We start from the raw sequence: 17198 nt of genomic DNA on the forward strand, positions 1-17198 counted from the left end.
CTAGTGTTTTTACAGTAACACAAGCATTTAAAGAATCATAAGGTAACACCTGCAATTTGTCTAGAAGTACTAAATGAAAATAATGTATTGTTAAACAAAATTAGCAATGTCTGAGATCTTTGACAACTGTAGAAACAACACCCTTTCACAGGCAGCATTATTAAATATTTTTAATTTGCACTAGTAGTGGGGTTCAGGTTCTCTAATGATCCTGTGAAAACATGTACAAAAATATTGAGAGCATATTTATTTTGTGGCAATACTAATTCTAGGTGACAGACAGCATTCTCAAGACTTTTTTTGTTGACAAAGATAACAATAATTCTTCCTCATAAATAGCTGTATAATGACTACAATCTGCAAAATCCAAAATCATTAAAAAACCCTACATTCAGGGAACAGAGCCCTCACTTTTTCTGAAAAACAGTTTCCTTATTATTACTTTTTTATTATTATTTTGATTGAGCCAGATGCCAGCAAATTTCTTTTGGGGTCTATTCTTTAAAAATGTAGAGCAAATTATAAGCAGCAGCCAGCAGCAAAATAAAATCAGAGAGAAGTTTGCTACAACAAACTTGAGAAATAATTACCAGATCCCTTATGCATCTTTCACTTTCTCCATGCATTTGCTGGTAAAGACCAGGATCATCATTTACGTGCAGACGCCAGGGCACAGCTCCTGCTTTGTAACGTGAGTTGCTTCAGCACAGCTGAGGTGGTGAATACAGGTTCAGACCATCTTAATATGCCAATCATTAATCCCTGGGACTGTCATTTTGTCCCATTTTGCCCTCAGGACATCAAATGCTGCCAAACTCTTGTAAGTCTGACCCACGGCTTGTGGTCAAGGCCAAGAAATAAGCCTCAGTCTCTAATTAGCATTCTTCCGTGTCGCAACCCCATTAGAATGGGCATAAACAAAAGCACGAGGCAGTAGTTTTCCCTGCCCACCTCCTGACTTCCTCCTAGGAGAGTTGTAGCCGTAAACCAAAGATCATTAAAGAGGACCTGGGTATTAGTGATTGAGTGTACGTTACAGTAATCAGGTAATGGCTGTATCAGCTTTCATTAGAGTCTCAAGAAACCCATCCTTGCTATGTGTGATAAACTAATTTCTTCTAAGTATTTTGACAGCGTTACTGTTTAAAGCTTTAATGTTTGCTCTCCCTGTCGTGGCAGTTGTTTATTGGTCAGCTTACTGCTTTGTGCAATAGCAAATGTGAATATTCAACTGGTTTGAGATTTGTTAAGGAGAGTGCTACATATTGCTACCTTAAAGTATGTGTGTGACCTCTTTTATATACTTCTGCACTCAACGGTAGAAAAGAAATAACACAACTACTTAATGTCACTTACCAGCTCGAAAGTCACGGGCCACTGAGTATCAAGAGCAATAAAATTATAACATTAATTAACAACGTTGGTTTCCCGCAGCTCACTTCAAATGTCCCTTCACAACTTGGAATGCAGTAATTGTAAGACCGCATGAGTAGCAGGCAGGGTTTCATGACTGAAAGTACACCAGGATGTGGTTAGCTGTGGGTACCTCCTGGTCTGCCCACAGCACATTGGAACAAGGTCTCTGTGGCCGGGGCTGCGCGTGTCCCCTTCCGCACGTGCAGGGTAAAGCAGGTGTGTATCTGCGGGGCGGGCTGGAGTTCCCCAAGAGGGCTTAAGCACTGCTGGAAACATAAGACACGCGGAGCGCGTGGCAAGGTGTGCGGGGAATGGGCCCTGAGCAAGCGGGAGGTGAGAGGGCTTCCCCCCGGGGCTCGGGACGTGCTGCAGCGCTGGCTGCCAGAATAGCAGCTCTGGTGTTGGCAGGAGGGAGCAGCGCAGAAGGCTTGTGCGGCTGCACGTGCGTGTGGAAAAGGAGAGCTGTCTTGTTGGAAGGGGAAAGTGTACATCCCTTGTGGAGCCTTCTGTGTTTTGCTCTGCTCTGATATCCCTGCTAAGTCCTCTTGGTAGACTTTGTCCATCTCGCCCTGGACACTTCTATAATCTTGTTTGTTTGCTTTTGAATACCTTCACTCTCGCCCTCCCGCCCAAACCCGATACCTCACTGTTTGGCGACACTCCTAGATGTGATGCGTTCTTCGGAGCACCCATTGGGAACTGGACTGCCATTGCCCTTCCCCTGCCCCCTCATTTCATGAGCCTCTGGGACCACAGTCATACAGAGGGGCACACTGAAAGGTAGCTGGAGAACTAGGGTGTCACCAGTACTATGTGAACCACAGCAGCTACCTGTTTGGTGAGACGCTACCTGCTGCTGCATCTCCACCTTTCAGAGGAGACGATGAGCTGTGGCAAAGCGTTGGAATTCAATTGCCTCCAACATCCCTTTAAACCCCCTGATATGGAGAGATGCTGACCGGCCTTGACATGTGAACCCCGAGAATATCTCTCAAACTGGGGAAAGAAGCAGATTCTGGGGGCTTCACTAGATGAGCTGCAGCACCTCTGCGGGAGCATCTGTCAATGCCACACGGTGCAGCACACCGAGTCCCATTTTTATGCCTTCTGACAGAAATGCCAAAGGCTGATGAACATGGCCTCAGGGGACAGTAAGGGGAAATGACCATTCACCGTGTGCTGGTGCTTACTGCTCGTCAGAACGATGGCCTTTAAAAGGGTACGAGTATTTGTGGCACTGAGGTGATCTTTGAGTCATGACTGATTGTCAGTCTTGCCCGGGAAGCCTTACCCATAAATAATAGTAGTGTGTGAAATCAAGTGTTTGAAAAACATAAGCTTATTTCAGACTAGCTTGCATTTTTAACAGTGAAAATGTGACAAAAGATGAGGAGAGCTCATTTGCGAAGCTGGATAGTAAAATATACATATGCCTTTAGCCCTGGTGCTTGTGAGAATTGGCAAGGCGATAGCAGAATCTCTGGCTGTTTCAGTGAGAAGTTGTCCATAGCTGTGCAACATCACAGCTACAGAAAAAATCCTTCTCTGGAGAAAAATCTCATCTGTATCCCCCTCCTGTAGGATTCACCTGAAGCGAATACTGTTTTTTTCCTTTCACTGTTTTATGAGGCATTCAGATAGCATTTTTTACTTGCCATTTTGGTTTCAGCTGCTCTTACAGTCAGGCACTGCCGGGAGTATCTTAATGTAGCTATCCTGCAAGTCCTGGGGCCAAAGTCAGGGCTGAACCACTGTGCTGGTCCGAGTTTCTTTTTTCTCTGGTGTAAGCTATGGGCACGGCTTCATCACAGATACTCATGGAAATCTGGCTGAGGATGACTGTCATTCATATGGAACTGGTGCTGAGTTGACCAAAATATATTATCAAATAAAAACTTTACTTCCTCTCATTCTTTACATGTTAAAATGGAATCTCCTACCAAAAACAAAGTAAAGCAAAATCTGTTGCTACGAATACCAGACCTCAGAAAGCAGCCAAGCAAAGAAGATAAAAGCTCCCAGAGTCCTTACAAACTAGGAGATAACCTGAGCTGAGATCATCCATACAGCCCATACAGTCTTTACCTTACCTGCTCGGTACATCCTCCTGACTAGGACTTGAATTGCCAGATCACATGCTGTTCTTCGCCCAGGACTGTAGCCTCATTTAATCCCTGTATATCTATCTCTACAATGAATGGGGTCATCATTGTTTTGCTAACTTGATGAAAAATTTCCCTATATTTGAATGCTCTATGGCAGATACTTCTTTTTGCTCTCTGGCAGATTAATTTTGCTATTGTCAAGGTACTTTGCATTCTCAGGGCAGGAAATGCATCTACAGAGGGAATCTTTCCCAAAACGTGCAGCTATGATCTAGAAGAGCCCCAAGGAGGCACTTCAGCGAGTATTACCTGCTGTACTGCTAACAATTGCATTATGTGTGAACGAAGATATTTTTCATATAGCTCAAAGATGCATGCGGTTTGGCTGAATGAGGTCTGTTCACAATGAGCACGTTTCAGGTTTTTGCTTCAGAGTGTGAAGGTATTGGAGCTCTTTAGAAAAACATTTCTTAAATAATTATTATTTTAGCATAGAGATTGTGTTTGCTAGGGATGAAGTCTGGAAACCAGCTGAAGAGCTTCAGAGAGCCCGTACCACTGATACAGGGCATTTCTAGTCCAAAGAGGTGAAACCTGACAAACTTAGAAGCACCTGAAGACAGAGCCTGGAGGAAAAAGCCTGTCAGGCGCCCTCAGCTAGCGCTAGTGATACTGCTGTTCTTGTGGGTGGCTGGGGCTGCACGAGCCCTGGAAGGACGGATGCACTTTCTGCACAGCGGGCCCCTGCCCCAGAGGAAGCCTTGCATGGAGGAGCGCAGCCTGCCTAGCCCCACCGAGAGCCCCAAAGCTGGGTAGGTGAGTCTGCGCAGTGAGCAAGTCGCTGCTCGCTGCATACCGGCCAGGGAGCGCTCGCTGAAAGCCCCTTGTTAGCTGCCGGCACAACAGTCCTGGCGTGTCGCTCAGATTCCTGCGGCATTCACGGTGAGAGCCTCTCCACCCCCCTGATAAAGGCATGTTTCAAGAAGCAGTGAGCAGGAGCAATTAAGAAGTGGAGCAGCGGCAGCGACTGGTGGGCCATGGCGCACCGGAGGGAGCAGCCTGGAAGCCCTGTGTGGGCTGAACAACCCTGTGAGTGTCACTTGGAGGGCCTTCCCAGCCAGATCTCTGGGCACGGCTTCCCAAATTTTAGGATTGTGTCACAAGAGAATCCTGGTGTTCAGGGTCTGCAGATTGCCATGGGTTTCTTTCACTGGGGTCCTGCTGCTCCTCAGGCTGTGCGCACTGGCGTCGTTCCATCGAGCACAGTGGTACTATATTGACTTACATCAGTGAAGGATCGAGCCCTCTGGGAGCTGACATAATTGGAGATCAGCAACCTGGACTCCTGCCTAGGAAGCAGCAATAAAGTGGCTGCACTTGAAGCAGAATCAAGTTAGACTCAAAGTAAGGGGGAGATTTAGGCTGTGATAACTTTTTATAAAATTGCTCTGCTACATTATTTTTGTAAATATTTGTAGGTGTCTGTAATATGGCATAATCACTGCATTTCCTTTCAGATGCAAGTAAGAGCAGTTTTCACTAATACTGGATGATAAGCAAGGCATTTTAATGGATGGTTTTAACCTCCTTTTTGCTGGAAGATTCTTACAGCCATTCGCAGGTGTTTTTACCTGTAGCACACGAAAAAGTCCCTGTGCTGTCCCTCAAAAGCCACGCAGTAGCGGGCAGACTGCAGGGCACCTCTCTCTTCAGAAGGTAGCTGTGATGGGCTGCCTAGGAAAAATGCAGCAGGGACAGGCATACAGGAGACATACAGAGGAGAAGGTACCTGGCCATGGCTGGGAGGAGGAGGACAAGGTATGGTGTATAAACCACAGCAAAGAGGTGGGCACTCACAGGGCAGGGAGCTCCAGAAGTGGCGGAGAGGATGCAGCATCACCGAGTGACTGCGTTCGCTATCATGCTGTGCAAACACACAGCGCTCAGGCTGCCCTGGGCTGCAGGGCCAGGAGAGCTCGAGGAGTAAGCGTGGTCCAACGACTGTGGAAGTTACGATCGCTGTTGTGCTGGCTGCATTCTGGCTGCACATGTAACAGGAATGGTTTCTAGAGGAAACATGGAGCCTGCAATGATGTTTAACTTGCCATCCCTCCTATCATGGCTTGGATTATGATGAGAAGGACAAGCTGGAATTCCTTAAAACTCCTCATGAGAAAGCTGTAGTGGGAATGTTGGCTACTTCTCTGATAAACACCTGTACATTTTCCACCCTTCCAGCCCTTGCTGTGCACTTGGGCTTAGTACAGGCTGGAGCAGAAGAGAGGTATTTGAAACAAAACAAAACTTTTCCAAACAAAAGGTTTTACAGAAAGCCCTTCTGAATTGAATTCTCCCCTCCCTCCCAAACACTGAGAAAGTGATCAAGTTTCCCAAACTGGAGCAAAAACATTATAATAGCATTGCAGTTTAATTCAGATGACGAAAAAATACATGAATGTTCTTCCTTGGGCATGAGTTTATCAGAGAATTTTTTTCACTTCTTGTAGGTTATTAAAAGTGCAGCTCTTTCAGAGCAACAAATTAATTCAAAAATGATTATTTAAGTAAGACTAGAGTTTTGATAAAAGTAAATTCAATGTTTGGGAGGATTCTGTGTTTGAAAAAATGTCCTGTTTGGGGTATGGCATATGACATTAGACAACTCGTTTGGGGAAAAAATGGTAGAGAAGGAAGCTAAACATAAAAAGCCCTCGTTTTTTGTCCGTTTGTCACATTACAGGAATGTAATTTTTCTTCATTTATATTTTCCCAAAAAGGTCATATTTGTAATTTAAGAAATCAAAAAAGACTTTGAAAACTGCAGCAGGACTGTCATAAGAGGTAATCCTGGTGACTTGAAAGGTTACAGTTTATTGGGTAAATCTCTCTCTCTAGATATTTTAAATGCATATTGTGTGCTTAAAGGCAGATGATTAGTTCGATAGGCTGTTTCCAAATAAGACGTAGCCTTCTATAATGCAAATATGACTGCTGGGACTTTTTGGGCATCTGTGAGCTACCACGTTGACCATCACCGTCCGTGTCCTGTATGAATCTGCCTTCCCTGCTGGAGCACTAACAGTGAGGCTTCTGGTTGTGCCAAAATTCATGTCTTTCATTGTTCCTGAGGAAAAGTTACTGCACCATGTGCCACGTCCCAAGTGTGGATCCCTAACAGAAATATCCCAATCTCAAATTCCAGCAGGAGCAAAAGGATGTAAAATCCTGTGAATAGACCTTCATTTCCCCATGTATATTGCCAGTGAGATGGCACAACTTTCTCTTCCTTTACTCCAATTTACCAAGAACTATAATGATTTCTCTGGCTGCAACTTTCATTTATTAACTGCCGCGTGCCTGCGGCCGTGAGGTGGCCGCAGCGTTGCCTCGTGTGCCAGTGCGCATGGGAGCGCTCCTGCCCCACTCTGCCAGGAGGAGCTGGTGAACAACTTGCCAGGCATAATTTACGCGGTGGATGTGGTCCCTTCCCTGGGCTCGCGGGAACGCTGCGGCTTCTCTATGCTGAGCTGTGAGCACTGTGCTGTGTGGTGCACAATGTATACGCGTATGTGTGTGTGTATCTCACGGCATGGGAAACTCCTGGCGGGCGCTCTGGGGGACACTGTGTTTGTTCTGGGCGCAGCGGCTCCCGGCACGCTGGCGGGTGGCACTGACAGGCCTGCTCTGCCCTCAGGGCAGCCTCCTCGCGGCGGGTGCGTGGCCCTCCCTCCGCAGCCACGGCACCCGCAGGGCCGCAAACTTTCCCCGCACTTCACTTTCCCGCACGCCACCCGGGGCGATGGCGGCCGCTGCGCTGCGGCGCCTCCGCTCCGTGCCGCTCCCCTCCCCCCGCGGCGCGGCCGCCCGCAAACGGTTAAACGGTTAAACGGTCGGCGGGGCGGGCGCGCGCGGCGGCGCCCCCCGCCCCCTCTGCGGCGCGGCAGCGCGGCCCCGCCCGCCCTCCGGCGGCCCCGCAGCCGCCCCGCGCCGCGTCGTGTCGTGTCGTGTCGTGTCGCACCGCGCCGTGCCCGCCGCGCCGTGCGGCCCGTGCGCGCCTCTTGCCGGCGGCGCGCCGGCTGCCAGCCCCGCGGCAGGGGAGCCGAGGCGGGGACAGAGGGGAGGAGGAGGAGGAGGAGGGGGGTCCGCATCCTCCTGCGTCCTCCTCACCTCGGCGGCGAGCGCCCCTCCCCCGCCCACACACGCGCACGGAGGCAGGCGGGGAGGGAGGGAGGGAGGAGGGAGCGAGCGGGGGGGAGAGGGCGAGCGGCTCCCGCGCCCGCCCTGCGCGGCAGACGGGCGGGCGGCGGCGGAGGGCGAGCGCCGCGCGCGCACACACACACACACACACACACACACACACACACACACACACACACACACACACACCGCGCACTCGCACCGCGCACACACGCACTCCCTCGGTGCCTGCTCCTTCCTCGCCCCCCGCCGCCTCCCGCCCCTCCTCCTCCTCCTTTCTCTGCAACGGGAGAGGAGCGGAGAGGAGAGGAGAGGGGGGAAAAAGCCACTCACAGGTATTTGTTTAGTGCAGCGCCGGCTTCTATTTATTTCCACCGCCGCGCTCTTCTCTCCCCCCGCCCCCCCCCCGCGCCGACCACCTTTCTGCACAGCCCCCCTCGCAGTTTGTTTACAAGTATCAAAGTTGTAATTGAGGAGCTGCCAAGACACATCTGGATATTTTCTTCTTCTTCTCCTTCTTCTTCTTTGTGTTAGGGACTGATGTGCAACTAATTAAAGGCAGACAGGCTGGTAGCGCCTGCAATTTCAAGCCCCCCCAAATAAAGAGCCTGGTAAGTGACCGGTTTGCTTTCCTCCCCCCCTTTTCCTACTCTACCCCCCGTTTTTTTTTTCTTTTTTTTTGGGGGGGGAGGGGGAGCGTTTTGTTTTTCATTTTGTGCCTTTGCTGGGGGCTGCTTTTCTTTTCTTTCTTTCTTTTTTTTTTTTTTTGTTCTTGTCCTCTGGGATCGTGAAAGTAGATTAATGCTCGACTTGGGCAATAAAAGGCGCCGCAATATTAATTTATTAATTAATCTGCACCCGCCCCTCCTCCTGAATGTTAAATATGACCTTTGATCTCTGTGTCTTTGGCAGACCAGACGTGCAATATTGAACATGTACGGTCACATTTGACTTAGGCAGCAATAGAATTGTGAAGTCCGGGTAGCAATTTATTTTATTTTATTCGGCAAAATGAGGGTTATAGTTGAGGGGGGAAAAAAAATCAATAACTACGCCTCAGGACCCCTTTTCATGCTCTGGAGATGCATCGATTAAACAATAATGACCTGGTTGGTGGGCACCATCATTTCCCCGTTTCTGGTGGCTGTAGACCTGGAAAGGGGGCCTGGGGGCGACAGGAGGCAGCCAGCAAGGAAAGCTTTTGTGGAGAGAAGCCACTTAAATGCTAGGGGGGAAATAGGGCAAGAAAATGCGTGTGCTACTTTAGTTCCCGCATAAAAGGCTAACCGCTCGCGTTTTATTCCCTGCCAGATGCGTGCTTTTTCTACATACGCTTGGCAAAACTAGTTTTATGGAGCAGTCGCTATTAAGGACACGCGGCTGCGTCCGCGCCGGTGGCACCGGCGGCTTTCGCTCCTTTTGCTCCCCGCAACCCGCTCGCGTCTCCGCGGAGCGGAGCCCGGGGCAGCCTTTGTATCGGCACCGGCGGCCGCCGCGCGTGGCGCGCGCTGCTCCCGCCGCCGCTCTCCGCTTACCCCCCCTTTTTTATTTTCCCCGGTTCAACGATGCACGTTATTTCCTGACCCAGCCAAGGGTGAGGTTTCTCGTTGAGCTTTTACTCTCCCTTAATCTGGATTTGTTTACATAAACCCTGCTTTTTAGCGCGCAGCATCAGGAGGGGGATGAAGTTTTTGCATTCGGTAGGTTGGGCTGCGAACGGTTCATTAATCTAATTATGATCGTAATTACTGTAATTGATAACCGTTTTGAACTAAACGCACCGGCGTCTCGAAACTGCGCGCGGCCCCATTAGCGCCTCTGGAGTAAACGTCTCCGATCAACGGCCATAAATCGGAAAAGGTGCTGGATATACCTAAAGTATCCAGGTAAAGAAGCCTGCGAAACAAAGAGGCAGTGTGCAGAAACCGAAGGCTTTTTAAGTTATGTTTACATTTTGCTGTAGTTCACGGAGGCTGCAACGATGCACCTTTCTCGTTGCCAGAAACTAAAACATCCCCCTTCACCTCCTAGGAGCGGCCTAGGGGAAATTAAACGGGCACCGCATCCTTATTCCCTCCGTAAACTTTGCTGAAATGGAAATTCAATACATAAATTAGAACAAAAAGCCGTCCTCCCGCGGCAGGGTCGGCCCGCAGGTAGAGCCCCCGCCTGGCGCCGCCTCCCCCGTTGGCCTCTGGAGGCGGCAGCCCCGCGGCGCGGGCAGCCCCGGCGCGGCCGCCTCCGGCCCGCCCTGCGGCAGCGGCAGCGCCCGCGCCTCGCCGGGCGGCGGGGGAGCCGGGCCGGAGCGGCAGCTGCGCCTTGAATGGGTGTCTCGGCGTGCGCGCGTATGCGCGGGGGAGAGGGACAGATGTTACACGGAGCTTGTCCGCTGCCGCCAGCCCAGCGCCGTCCTCGGCGCGGGACCTCGCGTAACGAGCGGGCGCAGGGCACGCTGTGGCAGCTGGCACCGCCTCGATCTTTTCTCCTTTTTTTTTTTTTTCCTTTATTTTTTTTCCCTGCGGGGGGCGGGGAGAGCGGGGGGTCGGGCCGCCGCTGCCCCGGTCGCGTCGCGCCGCGCTGCGCAGGTAGCCGCGAGGAGGCTGCGGGCGGGCGGCGGGGGCAGGGCCGGCCCGGGGGGCACGTCCCTATTGGCCGTTACGGCCCGCGGCGGCCGTTAGTGCGCGCGCGCGCTCGCCCGCGCCCTCGCGCGCCCCCCTGCCCGCCCCCCTGTCACTGACTTTCTTTATTTTAGTTGTGACAGCTCCCGGGAGGATGCTCGCAGGAGACGCTGCCCGCCCGCCCGCCGCCGCCATGCGCCCTAGAGGGGACTGAGCACCCCTGCCCTCCCTCCCTCCTTCCCCTCGCCCCCCCGCCGCGGCCACCATGAACACCAACGTGTGCGTGGAGAGCGGCCCCAACCCCGAGGCGCCGGGGCTGCCCAAGGACAGCCACCTGCCCGAGGGCGCCCTGGGCAGCCTAGTGGATTACAACTCGGAGATGGAGCGCTACCGCTCCTTCGCCACCTTCTACAAGACCAACGGCGGCGCCTTCCCGCAGGCGGCCAAGATCGCGCGCATCACCACCCCCATCTTCCCCAGCGCCGCCGCCGCCGCCGCCGCCCGCATCGGCATGTCCCCCTGGAACTGCGACAGCGCCACGGCCGCCGCCGCCACCGCCATGCTCTGGGGCAGCGGCGGCGGCGGCGCGGCCGGCGGCGCCAGGAAACCCTCCTCGAGCGTCGCCGCCGCCGCCGCCTCGTCCGCCGCCGCCTCCTCGCTGCACGCCGGCAGGGGCAGCATGCACCACCGCAGCGACTCGCAGCGGCTCGGCAAGCCGGGCTGCGCGCCCGCCGAGCAGCCCGCGCTGCCCATGGCCAACAACAACTTCCTCTCCACGCTGGCGCCCGAGCACTGCCGGCCGCTGCCCGGCGACTGCATGAACAAGCTCAAGTGCGGCGCGGCCGAAGCGGAGATCATGAACCTGCCCGAGCGCGTCGGCACCTTCTCGGCCATCCCGGCGCTGGGCGGCCTCTCCCTGCCGCCGGGCGTCATCGTCATGACGGCGCTGCACTCGCCCGCCGCCGCCTCGGCCGCCGTCACCGACAGCGCCTTCCAGATCGCCAACCTGGCGGACTGCCCGCAGGGCCACGCTGCCGCCGCCGCCGCCGCGCCCGCCTCCGCCCTGGGCGCCGCCGCCGCCGCCGCTGCCGCCGCGGGGGGCGCCGGGGCAGCCGCCGGAGGCGGCGGCGGAGCAGGAGGAGGAGGAGGAGGCGGCGGCGGCGGCGGGGGGGGCGGCGGCGGCGGGGCCGGGGCCGGGGCGGGCAACCCCGCCAAGAAGAAGCGGAAACGGTGCGGGGTGTGCGTGCCCTGCAAGCGGCTCATCAACTGTGGAGTCTGCAGCAGTTGCAGGAACCGCAAAACGGGACACCAGATCTGCAAGTTTAGGAAATGCGAAGAGCTTAAGAAAAAGCCGGGCACGTCGCTAGAGGTCAGAGGCGATGATTTCTTTTTCCCCAGCCTCCCGCCGTCCCTCCTGAACCCCCTGCCCCCGCCCCTGCAGTGCTTCTTGTCTAGCTTCAAGATGCAGCATCCCTTTTCCGAGGCCTCCTTCAGGCTGTGAGGCGGCCCCCGCCGCGCCGCAGCCGCCCACCCGCCAGCCCACCCCGAGGGACTGCTGCCTCTCCTCTCGCTCCAGCCTGCTCGTTTTTTATTAATTGCTATTATCATTACCACCATTTTTTTTTCTCTCACGATGCTCGGGGGCGGGCAGGGAGGTGGTTCCAGCGATCGCAGGTGCAGGGGGCAAGCGGGGGCCTCCCAGGGCGACGCAGAGCGGCGCGCTGGAGAAGGACACCGGGCCACAGGGCCCCGTAGTTGGTGGGACGTGTGGTGAAGTTAACCTTTTCTTTCCTTTGGCAATATATTTTATAAAGTAAACCCCAATTATGGTGTATAAAGTACAATGGAAAAAAATAGCACAGGTATGACTGAACTAATTTCTGACTGAACTGTATATACGTTTATTTTTTACAATGTGTCTTCAGAACTGACAATGTATTGAATATTGCAAAGATGTAAAGACAGGTTTTCAAGTGTGCTAGACGTGCAGAAGACAGGCAGGTGTGATGTTACGGGAATCTCGGTTGATGTATTCAGTACGACAGACAATGGAAACAAAAATACACAAATACAAGTGAAACGGCTATTGGTTGATGTCTTCAGGCAAAGGAAACATGCACGAGGAAAGACTAGCAATCATACTTAATCCCTTGTCATTATTAAAATTATAGTGTTGCTGGTTAGATGCACATATCAGACGTGTCGGAAGGTGTCGAGGATGATGGATTTAGTACAGAGGAGTAGCGTATCCTGGGTGACATCCAGATTTGTAGTCACAGAAATTAGCAACTAAGTGAGAAATTACAACTTTCCTCTGTGTGCGTGTGTGTGTGTGTTGTGGTTTACTTCCCAACTCATTGCTCGCAGGAGTTGTTTCTCTCTAAGAAGAGGTGGGGTGAGGGGTTCAGGGGAATAAAGCAACAAGAAGAACCCACTAATTTGTTTAGTGTTAAATAAATGGAGATAACGGCATTTATATTGATACTGCCATGGGACAAAAGCATCGTTGGGGTTTTAGTCGATATCTGACTGCTACCGTTAACCGTTTTGTAGCCAGCCTCATCAGGATGCCCAACTCCTTCGCCCTTGCAAGATTGAACTGTCCTTGCAGAAAGTTTCCTTTGTAGCTTGCTCTTTCTTACTCCATCTTCCCAGCTGGTTTTTGTGAACATACGATGAGCCAGCATCACTAGTGCAACAGCCAGGATGGACTCCCCAGGTGCTGGAAGCGAGATTTCTTTTTTAACTGTTGCTTTTGTCAGTGATAGACCACTGTTGATTTCTTAGGAAGTTTGCAGAGAATATATAGAATAGACCAGTCTTCTAAAGATGAATCTTAATAGTGAGAGACAGCTTGGGAGGGACTACTCAAACAGGCAGTCGTGGCAAATCCCCCCCCAGCACCGCACAGCATAGCGGGGTGACTGCCTTTGGTGCACAGTCTTCTCGTTAGGCTCACAAGCGAGGAGGCTGCTGTGATTTAATGCTTATGATAAACGATAGATCCTGATGGATTATCGATTTGTGCAGAAAGTGAGCTATCTCTGGAAGAAACTAATTTATATGTTATCAGATCTTTCTGTGAGTTCCTGTGCCTCCCTGAGAGCATTTCCAGAACTTCCTCGCTCCTGACAGAGGTGCTCTGCAGCCTTAAAAACTGCTCAGGCATGTTATGAGTGCCGCCCGTTAAAACTGTTTAACCACTGTGACTAGTAAAACCGTGGTTTTATTAGCCACTTGTGTACTCTCATAACCACCTGCCTTCCCTTCTTTTCGTCCTTTTTTCCTCTCTTCCTTCCTTGTGCTCTACCAGCTGTATAAGAAGGGAACCTCCTCTGCGCTGTGCTGCGGTTGAAGGCGGCAGGCTCCCGTTTCCACTGCAGAGGGACGGTGCGGCGTCGCTTCTCCGCAGCTCCTCGGGGCTGCTCCCAAAGTACCTCCTGGCGTGCGGCTAACGTCTTTCCAGGCGTGTTATTTGCTGCTAGGAATGGAAGAGTTCCCAAACTGAGCAACTTTCCGCAAGGGCCGTTTTTCCTTATTTCTTCTCCTTTCTCTCTATCGCTCCCTCTCTTTTTAATTAAATAATGAAGAGTGACAGCACGACTGCCTAGAGCACCCCTGCTGCAGCAGCGCGCTGGCCACGAGGCAGCCGGCGGGAAGCCCCTTGGGGAGGGACAGGCCCTACAGGGCTGAGCTGAGGTGGCTGCAGGGGGGTGAGAGCCGCCTCCCTGCTGAACGTGCCTCACAGGCCTGGGCGATCTGCCCATCGCCGCAGGTGATCCCGCCTGCTCCCGGGAAGCGCAGCAGGGCTGGCAGCGCCCGGTGCTTCAGCGTGTTTCTGTGGGCCCTGGGAATTGTGCTCTGCACTGGTGATGGATTGTGGAAACTGCTGAAGGCAGGAGGTGAAACTGTGTTTACAAACAAAATAAACAACAAGAGAATAATAAACAGTCAACTGGTTGATCCCACCAAAATCATTTCTCTCTTTTTCCTTTCAAATCTGTTCCTCTGCTGGTGCAATGAAGGCATGTGATATAACCTTAAAGGTTAGTACACAAGTTTAAGATGGATTCGCAGCAATGCTTTAAGAAGTTCCTGACCTTTACATTTTTAATGGAAAGCTTCCCTCACAACATTCTTTTTAAACACTCTTTTTTTTTCCCTTTTTTTCTTGTAATATTTTCACTTTAAAAGTGTCCCAATGCTCTAGTATTTTGCATAGAATGTTATTATTACTAGGAAATTTTATGTACGGTAATAATAAATCCATAAAAATAAGATTGACGTCACATTGCACGCTGCCTACTTGTGTATGTATATTCTGTGTTCATTCAGATTTACAGTTGGTTTAAAGAGACATAATCTTTATTTACCCATAGAGACCACTTATTTTCCCTGGATTGGTGTACGTGTCTGTAACTTCTGCAGCAGGTTACAAAGATTAGGAACCTGCCCTTGCTTTCCATCCCCCTCTCTCTGAAGCAAGGCATCGCCGTTCTGTGTATGCTTGTGTGGATTTCAGTTGCCCCGTGTCTCCGTTCCACTAGCAGGGCAGCGAAAACAGGCAGAGGGGCTAGCTCGGGTGGGCAAGGTCTGAAGGATTCAGCCCACATGTGGGATATCTCGTCATGTTTGGGCACGCTCTCAGTGCCACTTGCTTTATTTGTAACTGCCTGGCTAATTAGCGCATGAGCTATTAAAGTAAACATTTGTATACCCAGCTGAAACAGTAAATAGCGACAGCCAAATCCGAGGCACCTCACTGAGCTTTGCTTCGAGTTTGAGATCGCCTTCGCCCGGGATGGGCTGTGATGATTGATTTCAGCAGAAACGGCGTCTGATCCTGCAAATCTTACCGCCATATGGCACTGCCACGCGGGAGAGGGGCTGCGCTGGCAACCGCAGAGCGTGCGCTTCGTGTTTCGGTAGTGCGCGCGGGCGCTGTTAGGGGAGCACCGCTGAGCTCTGTGGATAGGGGTCAATTAGTCGCGGCCTCCAAGGAAGCAATTTCCCTTCCAGCTCTCTAGCTGTGAATTACATGCATAAGTTAAGTAGCTGCAGGGTGGAATTGAGTAGCGTGAGGAAGAAGCTGATAAGGAGCAGGCAGCTAACGCGATCCAGGCAGCCGCCACAGGGTCAGAAGACAGACCACCCCGTCGCCCAGGTCCGCTTTCCCAGTCTTCACTGACCCGCGGCTTTACAGCAGCGCTCCCGGCCTCTCGCTGCTGCCTTGGAGCTCCCGACTCGCGTGAGGGTCCCCACACGCTACGCGCTGTAAAAGCAGGCGGAAGGGCCCTTCCTGTCCCCAGCTTTTACAGCTGAAGCAAGAACAAGCCGTCTGCTCCTGGGGCTCCCACTTGGCTATTAGCTGCAAAGCCCCAGTTGGTCCTGAACGCCCTTTTCTTCCTTCTTCTCCTTGTGTGTGCCTGTGCCTCCCTGCCAGGATGCTCTTGCTTGTCTGTTTCCAGGTAGAGAGAGACGCTCGCAATCGCCAGCCCTTGGTTTCTCCCGGCACATGCGTGGCTCCGAGCGTGGGGACTCTGCCGTGCTGTCTCTCTGGGCTGGAACGCGCCGCACGTTCCTGCGGTGACGCTGCTGGCAGTGAGTGGAGGAGACAAGAGGCAGGGAGAAATTTGACTTACGTTGAGAATTTGTGACAGTTTGTCACATTCATCCAGCTTCTGCCTGCTGGGGGTAAAACATACGTTCAGCAGCACGTTTTTCTTTTGGCCCTGGAGATTTTGGGGGGCGACATGTAGCACAAGGGCTCCTTCTCCCACCAGCTGCTGGCCTCTCTGTTCACCGTGTCCTGAGTACCATAGCTTGGAAATGTCATTGAAGTTTATTTGAACTTCTCCTGTAGGATCAAATCCTGCAAGGCAGGAATGTCTTCATCTTACAGTGAAGTTGGTGGGTGGGAGACACAGGGCTGAGGAAGATGCTGAGAGGCCTGCAGAGCTGGGGTTTTGCTCCTTTTGCAGTTTGGTGCATTACTGAGTGAGGAAAACCAGGGTGCTGCCAGGTCGAGAAGCCCAGGGCAGCTCTGAAGCAGATCTGGATATAGTCTGTTTTACTATTTCTTGTTTTGGTGTTCCTTCTCTTTATGTGATATTTAAAATGCAAAAAGACTGCCACAAACATAGTATCTGTGATCAAACTAGAATGTACGTTATATAAACTACCATTGGATATAGTGTGGTGGCGTTTGTATTTTGTAAAAATGAGACAAATTCACATCGTCTCTTGAAACGAAGCTTCTCCAGCCTAAAGAAGTCTCAGTGGTGAGATTTGGTACTGAACTGAACCAAATTTTAAGGAATTCAGCAAAAATTATAGGACAGTCAAGGGTTTTAAGTGTCTCATTCACAGGAACACTACTTTCTGCTTGCATTGAAATTGCTGGCTTTAAATCATTGAACTCTGATGGTTTGCCAGTGAAATTGTCCGTACGGCGAGAGGGGTTGCTGGGTCCTGGCAGCTTGCATCTTCGCTGCCCGGCACAGCACGTGCACTGTTGTTTACGTGGGCCCCGAAGTATTCGTATGGGTTATACAGGTGGGCGTCAGGGTTTTGCACCAGCCTTTGCACCAGTGAGTTTACGGTCACTTTTATTACAAGTTGACATGTTGAAATCGGAGTGTGTCGTGTAGGCTGGACAGGTTGCATAGGTTATGAGAAATAGGATGATGATGCCAGATTATTTTTTCCCTAGGGCAGTAATAAGTGTAATGGGTGAGGTTTTTTTCCGAGTAATCTAAGTGATTTGGAATTTGTATTTCAGTTTGAGGTGCGTGGAAGGCAGTGGGACTTTGCCTCCTATGCCAGCAATAGCACTTTTAGAAATATCTTGCCAGTTCTGTGT

At 51.8% G+C, this 17198-nt stretch overlaps 1 protein-coding gene across 4 annotated transcripts in view; it reads left to right on the forward strand.

Moving 5' to 3' along the window:
• The window catches only part of CXXC4 (CXXC finger protein 4), a 37700-nt gene that overhangs the window by 9912 nt on the left and 10590 nt on the right, over positions 1-17198 (forward strand). Inside the window, exons 1-3 of one of the 4 annotated variants that reach the window (XM_088523988.1) lie at positions 8024-8053; positions 8253-8329; positions 10471-11837. In XM_088523988.1, the coding sequence (XP_088380114.1) occupies positions 10602-11837 (1236 nt within the window). In that variant the 5' untranslated portion in view covers positions 8024-8053; positions 8253-8329; positions 10471-10601. Of the gene's footprint in view, positions 1-8023; positions 8054-8162; positions 8330-10470; positions 11838-17198 lie in introns of those variants that run through there. The other 3 variants (XM_088523987.1, XM_088523989.1, XM_088523986.1) reach the window with 3 other exon arrangements.

Source organism: Tinamus guttatus, unplaced genomic scaffold, assembly GCF_059628265.1.
Source record: "Tinamus guttatus ecotype Peru unplaced genomic scaffold, ASM5962826v1 Tinamus_guttatus_pri_ptg000202l, whole genome shotgun sequence".
NCBI lineage: Eukaryota > Metazoa > Chordata > Aves > Tinamiformes > Tinamidae > Tinamus > Tinamus guttatus.